General features: G+C 34.4%; 1 protein-coding gene across 6 annotated transcripts in view; it reads left to right on the forward strand.

The window, feature by feature from the left end:
• The window catches only part of LOC125026303 (ribonuclease Z, mitochondrial-like), a 17,322-nt gene extending 8,994 nt beyond the window's left edge, over positions 1 to 8,328 (forward strand). For all 6 annotated transcript variants that reach the window (XM_047614641.1, XM_047614639.1, XM_047614643.1 and 3 more), the window contains 12 exons: positions 1 to 88; positions 407 to 593; positions 2,558 to 2,765; positions 2,958 to 3,109; positions 3,445 to 3,604; positions 4,004 to 4,499; positions 4,799 to 5,026; positions 5,155 to 5,356; positions 5,535 to 5,838; positions 6,130 to 6,230; positions 6,911 to 7,033; positions 7,248 to 8,328. The exon at positions 1 to 88 is cut by the window's left edge and continues 58 nt beyond it. In XM_047614641.1, coding sequence (XP_047470597.1) covers positions 1 to 88; positions 407 to 593; positions 2,558 to 2,765; positions 2,958 to 3,109; positions 3,445 to 3,604; positions 4,004 to 4,499; positions 4,799 to 5,026; positions 5,155 to 5,356; positions 5,535 to 5,838; positions 6,130 to 6,230; positions 6,911 to 7,033; positions 7,248 to 7,454 — 2,456 coding nt within the window. In that variant the 3' untranslated portion in view covers positions 7,455 to 8,328. The remainder of the gene's footprint in view (positions 89 to 406; positions 594 to 2,557; positions 2,766 to 2,957; positions 3,110 to 3,444; positions 3,605 to 4,003; positions 4,500 to 4,798; positions 5,027 to 5,154; positions 5,357 to 5,534; positions 5,839 to 6,129; positions 6,231 to 6,910; positions 7,034 to 7,247) is intronic.
• Positions 8,329 to 9,903: the final 1,575 nt, after the last annotated feature.

The following is a 9,903-nucleotide window of genomic DNA, read 5'->3' on the forward strand; positions in this document are numbered from 1 at the left end:
ATCCACCTTCTACAGTCTATCTGCAAGTTTTAGGATCTGGTGCTCCAGGTGCTCCCAAGTCTCTCTATGTCTTCACAGAGCAAGCAAGGTAATGCTTAATAATGCAGTAAAAGCTCAAGTACTGATTGTAGCTATACATTTTAAGAGTTCTTTAATCAGTAACTAGTTATTCTTGTTAATGAAAATTCACTCAAAAAAATTTAGAAAATAATAATTATAATAAATGAAATAGTATAATATGTATTGTTAGACTGTTTTTGTTTTTATCTGTAAATGCTAATAGAACATTCAGAACAAAATTGAAAAAAGGAAATATGGCTTAAGTTGAGTCTTGCCTTGTACATGTGATGTATTTATTATTTATTGTGTAACTACATTTTATATTTGATTTAACTTTTATTTCTAGGTATTTGTTTAACTGTGGTGAAGGATCCCAGAGACTTGCCTATGAACATAGAGTAAAGCTGAGTATGATGGAGCACATTTTGATCACGCACAAGTCTTGGAGTAATGTTGGTGGGCTGCCGGGAATCCTTCTAACACTTCAAGACACTGGAGTTCCAGAGATCTCTCTTCATGGACCTCCAGGCATTGTATGTTGACTTCTGTATTGTTTGTGAATTCATATAGTAAAGGTGCAAATGGACATTAATAATTTATAATGTTATATTAATTGGTATGTAATTAACTTTTCAGTATTAATGCATCAGATGTATGTACTTTTGATGAAGATGAATATTGTAAAAGAATTACATATCTTGCATTATGCATTTATTCATTCTCCTTTATACCTTTTTGTACATATACCACACCAGTTTTTGTGGATTTATGCTGAATTATTTTTAATCAGTCTTTCAAATTAAAGATGGATGTTTGAATCCATGTTTTAGACCCAGACCTATTCATATTAGAATAATAGTTATTTTGTATTTAATTTTCTATCTATGGTAAGATTACTTGCCTTTATATGTCTAGAGATTTTATACTGTATATGAAGAGTATTGAAATTGCACATAAAAGAAGAATCAAGAGATTTTTTTTTTTTTTAATTAAAGATAATTGAATTTTTCATCACCTTTAGCTATCCTTTTCATCAAATTTTCAAAAATCACTTGGTTATGCTTTCCTTATCTTCATTTTTTTTTCTCATATATCTCTTGAATATGGTATATGAGAATTTCATATGGTACTTTTTTGTATTCTTTCAGTATTTTTTATTAGTCTAAACACATTTTCCTATGATGGTTATAACTATGGTTCATACTTATCATATTCATCAAACTTGTGCAGGTTGGACAAGTACTTGAGTACTTTTTTGTTGAGTTAACCATTTCCACTGTTTTCTGTTCCTCAGCCATTGTAAGTTTACTCCTTTAACTATTAGATCAGGTCATATAGTTTACTTTTATGTAACTTTGTTTTCACACTTCTTAATTTGTTTATCATCTGCTTCTTCCACATGCCCACAGCATCAAAGTCATCAGCTCCTCATTACTTCCTCTAGACAAGGAATCTCAGTCTATTGTCTCAGTTCATTGGAGTTCTTCCTATTCATTAGGGTAGTGCTAAAAATCCATCTTAATATCCTAATATTCCTTTCACATTTTAATTGCCTTCATTCTAAACTGATCCTATATCTCTCCTCGGTAAAAGGGTAGGTCTTACTCATGCCACAGATACCCTGCCTTCTGATGGTCTGCAAGAAGGCACAATACTTCTGTGCTCTTCTGATTTCACCATTGGCCCTCACTATATATCCACCATCTGTAGCAGTCATACTGCTTAAGCAGCAAAACCATATTAGAATCACCTAATTAATCACCATTTTGTTTTATCCTCTTAATCAGTGGCTATAACACCAAGATTGATTTTGCAAATAAAATTTTAATATTCGTGAAGTTACCACTGATTCCACTATATATTTCATGTATCCAATATTTGCTTGTGTTTCAGTAAATCTGGTTTCTCCCATACTGGCAAACATCAGTGACTAAATGTTATACATGCAATGTATTTTTCTGCAAGAGGTCGAAGTCTGAGTAAATGGTACTTATTATGATGAGTTTGATAAAAATGCACAATGTAGACTAGGGCTCATTCCTTAATCCATACTTATCTATCCTTGTTCTGTAAGCTCTTTCTAGGGGGTTTAGGTCTAGTTGCCCATCCAGGATTTTCTGTGGTGATAGCCTGTTTTGACAGTTAAAAGTATGGAAAGGTCTGGTTAGGTCTTGAAAATTTTATTGTTATTATTATTATTATTATTATTATTATTGTTATTATTATAAATATTATTATTATTATTATTATTATTATTATCATCATTATCATTATCATTATCATTATCATTATCATCAGTGTTGTTATTGTTATTGTTACATTTATGATGATGATGATTAGTATTCCACTCTTTATTATCATTCTTACTATTACAGAAGAGGATTATATTATTTGATTTTTATAGTTTTGTTTTATCTGTTCTTTAGAAATGAAATGTAAGCATATTCAGAGTAATGATTTTTATTAGCTCATCCCATCATGAACTCTACCATTGCAGGAATCCTTATACTATGATACCCGTCATTTTATAAGGTTCAGGGACCTGAATATCAAATACAAACATTATAAAGAAGGTGATGGAGTGATTGGGGAGTCCAATGATCCCCTAAGCATCCAGGCAGTTCCTATCTGGGCCAAGAAGGTCGAGTCTTCATCTGAGGAAGGTGAAGAAACTATAGACGATATCACAAATGAAAAAGAGGATGGTAAGCGTTCTCCATGTTGTTTATAGTGTTATATGTTATTTTTATAATTTTCATAAGTTTTGCCTTTGATTTATTAATGTACTGACATGTTATCTTAAAGTTATAAAGTTTATAATGCCTGTTTTGTTTATGACATTTATTCACTGGCTTTATTGTTCATTGATATATGTATAATTTTTCCTTCACAATCAGTGGAAGATCTTTATGCACATGAAAAACCATGGGCAAAAAAGCGGCCGTATTTAAGTGCAAATGCAAACCCTGCAAGGAGAAGACAAAATCAAGAGGAAAGCAAACTTTGTAAAGATCTTTCCATAGCTTATGTGTGCAGACCACCACCCAAGGTAAAATAGTGATCAAAATTGAGTGTGCCACATTTGTTGTATTAGAAAGATATATTTGAGTAGCCTAAAAGATCAGATTTTCATAGATTTATTTAAAATTTTGTTTGAATTAACTGTTGTGGTTTATAGTGATATGTATGTGAATACTTTGTTACTAAGTAATTTTAAACCAAAATAAACAAATAAAATCATTATGAGTTTGCACTTGCATAAATGGTTATTACTGAGGGTAAACTTCTGATAAAAAAGGTTATGTACCACATGTGAAGAAAGTATTGACATTTTTAGTATTCCTTATTAAAATGTTTTCTCACATAATTACCTTTTTTTAACAGGCTGGTGCACTTTTACTAGAGAAATGTGTTAAGGCAGGCATAACCCCAGGGCCCCTACTTGGAGAACTAAAGAGAGGCAAGGATGTCACTTTAGAAGATGGGAGGGTTGTGCGTGCTGCGGACGTCACAGCTCCTGATGATCCTGGCCCAGTGTTTATTGGTAAGCTGTGTATTTTGATGAGGAAGACCCTGCCATTTTTTTCTCTCATTACAAAATCTTGAACTTCAGCTTATAGTATGCAATTGTGTTCCATAAGGAACTGTAGGACAGCTTACCCCAACAGGCTCAGTAGATGTAGAGGACTTTTAAATCATATTTTAGAGAATTCTGTGATAATTATTGTTGTTATTGTTAATGTTATTTTTTATAATTATTATTATTAGTAATAGTAGTAATATGCGTATTATTGATATCATCATCATCTTCATCTTCATCTTTATCTTCATTATCATCATTTCTACTATTTCTGTTACCGTACCACCACCACCAAATATATTGTTGACATTGTAAAAGCAATTTGATAATGCATATATTCATTGTAACATATTTTTTCAACAGTTATTGAGATACCAACAGATGCCTACCTGGATTCCCTACTTGAATGTCCAACATTTATGCAATACCAACCCAGTGAAGCATCAGACAGTGATTTGGCAGAAGTTGTGGTACATTTCACACCCTCACACGTCATGGCCAATCCACGCTACCAAGAGTGGATGTCAAGATTTTCTCCATCAACAAACCACATTATTGCAAATGATGCTAGCTCCTGTATGGGGTCAGAAGCTGTTCACAGGCTCCAGTATAAACTAAATCACCTTAGTGAAGATCTTTTTCCTCTCTTGCAAGACAAAAGTATCCCCATCACAGAGGAAGATCGGCAAGAATCAAATAGCGACAACACGGCAGAAAATGTTATTTTTTCCAATGATGAAAAATCTTCAGAAAAGGAGAATGTTGAGTCTAATTCCTCATCTAAACACATTGTAGGTCCAACGCATCAAGCGCACACTCTTCTTACGTACCACATCAGACCAAAGAAGAAAATAGATGGGTGAGTCAAGCACTGGTTGTATTGCTAAGAAATTATATATTTACTCATGAAAAGATTACATTTAAAAATTTTTGCTCTAACATCTGCATAAGTAGAAAATGTTAATATTGTAATCCAGTGTGAGATTGTTGTGCATGAAGTATCATTTTATTTTTGTGTTTGTGTTGTGTAATTGTATTTTGATTCCTTTTATTGAATCACATATAAGGCAAAAGTGTTCCGCAAAAAAGATGGTAATGAAAAGATATTATGCAGTGTACAACTCACATAATTGAGGCCATGATTCTTGCGATACACAGGTCAAATCGTCTTATGCTGAAACCTCAATCATATGTCAAAGAATGTTATGAAGAAGAAAAGTTTGAGCCAGCCCTACTCAGTGCAAAAGCAAAGCTAGAATCAACAAGTCTGAAAGAACACAAAAAAAAATCTGCAACTCAGAATTATCCTGATGTGATCTTCTTAGGAACAGGATCTTGTATACCAAACAAAACAAGAAATACCTCTGGTATATTGGTTAATATAAGGTTAGTGCTGGTTAAGATGTTGCTATGTTATTAACTGCATTCCTGCATAGACTGTTGTATGAATGAAAATTGTATAAGTATATGTACATTCACTTTACAAATTTCTTGTGTTTGCCTTTAATTTTCAGTGTTGATAAGACTCTGTTACTGGACTGTGGTGAGGGTACTTATGGGCAGCTTGTAAGGTTACTTGGACTAAATGAAGCAGATAAAGCCCTTCAGAATCTTGCTGCTGTGTATGTTAGCCACTTGCATGCAGACCATCATATTGGTTTCATCAATATTCTCCTTGGTAGAAGAAAGGCTTTTCAACGTGCAGGAATAACTGAAGTTAGCATGATAGATATCTATAAAAATGGATGTACTATGATATAAATACAGTGGAAATATGAAATTATACGAGTGATTAAATATCAGTATTTTTGATAGACTGGATAAAATTCCAAAATTTGTGTGGATGTTGTATGTTTCTGACAATTAATGTTTTCATATCTCTTCTTAACTGCAGATTCCCAAGCTGCCTCTCCTAGCGCCTCAGAAAATATTGGCATATCTCATTTCATTCCATGCTAACTTTGAACCAGTACTCCAAGACTTTTCCTTAATTGCAAATCATAAACTTTTAACACAGAACTTTATATTAGAAAAAGAACCGTATGAGGAACTATGTTCACAACTAGACATGAAGAAAATAGACATGACATATGTGATTCACTGCCCCAACTCATTTGGAGTGGCATGGACTCATGTTGATGGATGGAAGCTTGTGTATTCAGGTGACACTATGCCTTGCTCTGGTCTTGTTGAGATTGGTAAGTGCAGTTTGTTTTTTATAATTTCATTTATTCAAAACAAGTTTTTCAAGTGGGGAATTAGGAATATTATAAAGCACATATTGATGAAGTTTCTATTTAGAATAAAATTCTTTTTAATAAATTTCATAGTCATAGGTACTTTTACTTTATTTATTTTAGCTTTATTTTAGGGAAGTAGAATATGTTATACACACTGACAGTTATTTTCTTTATATGCTTTATACAACAAATATAATGAGAAGTGCTATTATCTATATCTGCTTGAGAGAACGGTCTTCCGAATTATAGGGCAGAATTGTGACTTGCTGATACATGAGGCAACCATGGAGGACGAACTTGAAGACGATGCAAGGATAAAGACACACTCAACCACTTCACAAGCCATTCAGGTGAGAACCTTGATTTAGATTTGTGTCAAGAAGCTGATAAAGTAAGGTGCATCAGGTAATTTTATTAAAATGATGATAATTTCTATTTCAAATGAATGAAGATGTTGTGGTACTGGAGGTGTTGTTTGAAAAGTAAGTTGTCCATGGCACCAGGTATATTATATCTGTAGAAAATTATCAACTTTAATCTTCTGAAGAGGTGAATGCCTGTAGAGCAAGTTTAGCATTCTTAAAAGACATGATGTGTACCCCATTAAGTACACCAAATAAATGATGTTCAGTGTGTGTGATTTGTGGAGAGGTTAAGAATAACATATTGTTTCATCTATGTGGTATCTCAGCTTAATTCAGTTATCTAATTTTAACATGTCACCCATAAGGAGAGACATGAACAGTTAACAGGGATACAGAGACTCTTGAATATGTCTTGAATATAAACTCATTGAGAGAGATAGAATGATTGATTGATTGATTTTAGTGCTTATAGGCCCACACTGTCTCTGTATTCCTTCCTCCTTTCTTTCTGTCATCCATCTTTACTGACATTTCACATGTGTTTTTAGTATTTTTTTCATTAAATTATTACCTTTCTTATGAACAATATTAAAGGAATGCCAGTATTCATAGTTAAGAGTTCCACTCTTTGTGATTGTAAACTTAAAAGTGTTTCACATTTTCAGGTTGGGCGAGACATGAATGCAGAGAACATTTTACTCACTCATTTTTCACAGCGTTATGCCAAAGTGCCTCTTTTTGAAAATGATCTCCCAGAGAAAGTAGGAATTGCTTTTGACAACATGAGAGTAAGTGATGTGATTTTTTTTTATATATATATATATACATAAATATAAGTAGATAATCAGAATAAGATTCAGAGTATTGTAAGACTAAGTATAAGTAGTAGTCTTACTATTCAAATTATGTTACACACTTACAAATCCTCTTAGTTACCTTTCTAGAGGTATCTTGTTTTAGAATTTTTAAAAATCTGTACACTTTTTTAATCTCCTGCACCAGGTTGCTTTCAAGAACCTACCAAAACTCCGTCACTTGTATGGGGCACTCGTAGCTATGTTTTCGGATGATTACGATGAGATGCTGGAGAAGACGGCTAAGAAGAGAGCAGCAAAAGAAAATTTACGGTTGCAGCTAGAAGAGCTCAGCAATAAGGAGGAAATTCAGGGGAACAAGCGTGCTAAGCAGGAGCAGAGTAGTACATTATGAGGGAGTTTTTCCTGTAGTTGACCTTTTTTATTTTGATTATTTTCATTATTACCCATGATATAGTGATTTAGAGGTCAGTGAGTAGATGTGTTTTAGTCAGGTTTTATGAGGAATAGTTTTTATGAACAAAATGGTATTTGTGCCCATTTGTCGTGAATGAAGGAAATCAAGTTATCCACAGATTAGTGGTAATTAAAGATCCAACTATTTGTGAGATTATAATTTACATATATAAAAGGCTGCATAACAAATAAAATCAATACTCTGATCATTGTATTTGACAGACATAATGTCCCTGATGATTCTCATTTTCTCCTCCAAGACACACAAATACACATGCACACTTACACAAGAGAAAGCATTCATATCTGCTTTTATCTGAAAGTGGAGTTTTCATTCAATAAAAGGTAAATATTTTGATCCAGTTTTTTTTCTTGTTGATGAAAATAAAGATACATATTGAATGTTGTGTTATACTTTTAAGTTCAGTGTTAATGGACCATAATTTACATATTTTATGAAAGACAAGGATATATAGTCTAAATATAAAAGACTAACAGAAGTGCCAATGGTATAAGGAAGTATAATGTACTTACTTTTTGCACATGTATCTTTTGAACAGAAGTAAATGACTGTGATTTTCACTGAAGCCTTAATACTCAGTGTAAGGTTCTACTGACATTAACTCTTAAATGAACCTTATATCTGTACTGCTGGGATAATTATATACTGGTGTTGTGGACAGCTTTTTGTGGTCTTTGCATGACATAATGGAAAGATATATTACTTATTTTCAGTTACATTCTTTTATGGACCATATTGAATCTGTTAAAATCTTCTGTTGGAGAAATATATATATATGCATTGTTTGCAACATGTGAGTTTTATTAACCTGTCTACAGTATATATTGGTAGATTGGGCAAAGACAGTGTTTTAGTAACAGGAAGGCTTCAGGTTATCACTCACATTTAATTAGATTTTATGCTTTGCTGCTATCAAAATTATTAGTAATGCATTATTAATAATAATGCCAATGGTAATAGTAATAAGCTTATTTTTCTCTCAAAAAGTCAAGGAATAGGGTAAACAGGTAAGATCAGGTAAGCCTAGTAAGCATTTGTAAAGCCATCTGTTTTAGCTAAATTGATAAGCCAAACTGTAGTGGGCTGTGCATGTGCCCAGTGCCAATTCCACAATAAAAGTTTTGGTTAAGAACCTAATCCTGTTAGTGTGTTTTATGCTATTTCAATAATTTTGACTTTGGAATGTTATATGGTTTGTATTCCCTTTCTCAACAATACCAAATATATCAACATGAAGGAGTATCTAAGGGTTGTGCCACTGTTGCAACGTTCTAGAAGTATAGAGGATTTTCTGCTCAAGTTGCCTCTTAAAATTGCCCATATCTAAACATTGTTCTTTACTGACCTGAATGACTTATTAGGTTAGTGAAGCTATCCCATGAAACCACAGACCTTGTACCCTGCTAGGCTTTTGTGGGTTATACCATGCTGACCTCTGTCTTGGCTCTTGAAGTTCTCTGTGCTACCTATATTATTAGGGCATACATGTTCCATCACACTGCTTGTGATATGTGTTGTGAGTGTTTTAGTAAAGATATCACAATGATGAAGTAACTAGAACTGGTTAAAGATTTTATGCTGTGATTCACTATTACAGAGGCCACTTACAAAATGGGCCCCCCCAATCCCTTGCCCGTTGTTGTCGTGGGGGGGCTTAGGAGGCGGAGACTGGGACCCAATGCTGGGGAACTCCCCAACCTTGGGACTCAGCCCTTGACTCAACAAATTTTGCATGGTCTTTTTTTCCCCCTCCTACTTTTTCCTTTCTGTCCCTTCACCAACCCCTTCTACTATCCACTTCCTAAGGTGTGAGAGCCGTGCTGAAATGATGAAAGGCTGACTTTGTGCCAGTCCTGAACGGCCTGAGGGAGCCATGGGCACGGTATTCCCCTGCTTTAGTTGTCTAGCCCTTACCCCTCAAGCGACCCTGAGGGGTGGACCGTTTCTCTCCCCAACATACTCCAGGCTTATCATGGCCAACAATGAATAACCATTAACCATTAACCACTAACCATACCATTATTAGAGGCAATGAGGCTTGACTCTTCATCAAATAGCTCCACCAATTCAAACTCGCCCGATTCCCTGACCCCAGGCTCTCCTTTGACCACGGCTCTGAACACTACAACTAATACCCCCTCCTCAATGCCGACTAGTACAGTATCCACCGTAATCAACACCCCTGGAGACATTTCTACTCCCAACATGCTCAACTTCAACAACTATACCCCCACAACCTTCTTCATCAACTACCCCATCCTCCCTTATACTACCTTACAACCTTATTGTCCACCTCCCCATAACACTACTTCCCTCAACACTACTCCCTCTTCCACATGCCCCCGTCCTTCTACTACCCCCATCT

The sequence above is a fragment of the Penaeus chinensis genome, chromosome 6, assembly GCF_019202785.1.
Source record: "Penaeus chinensis breed Huanghai No. 1 chromosome 6, ASM1920278v2, whole genome shotgun sequence".
Taxonomy (NCBI): Eukaryota; Metazoa; Arthropoda; class Malacostraca; order Decapoda; family Penaeidae; genus Penaeus; species Penaeus chinensis.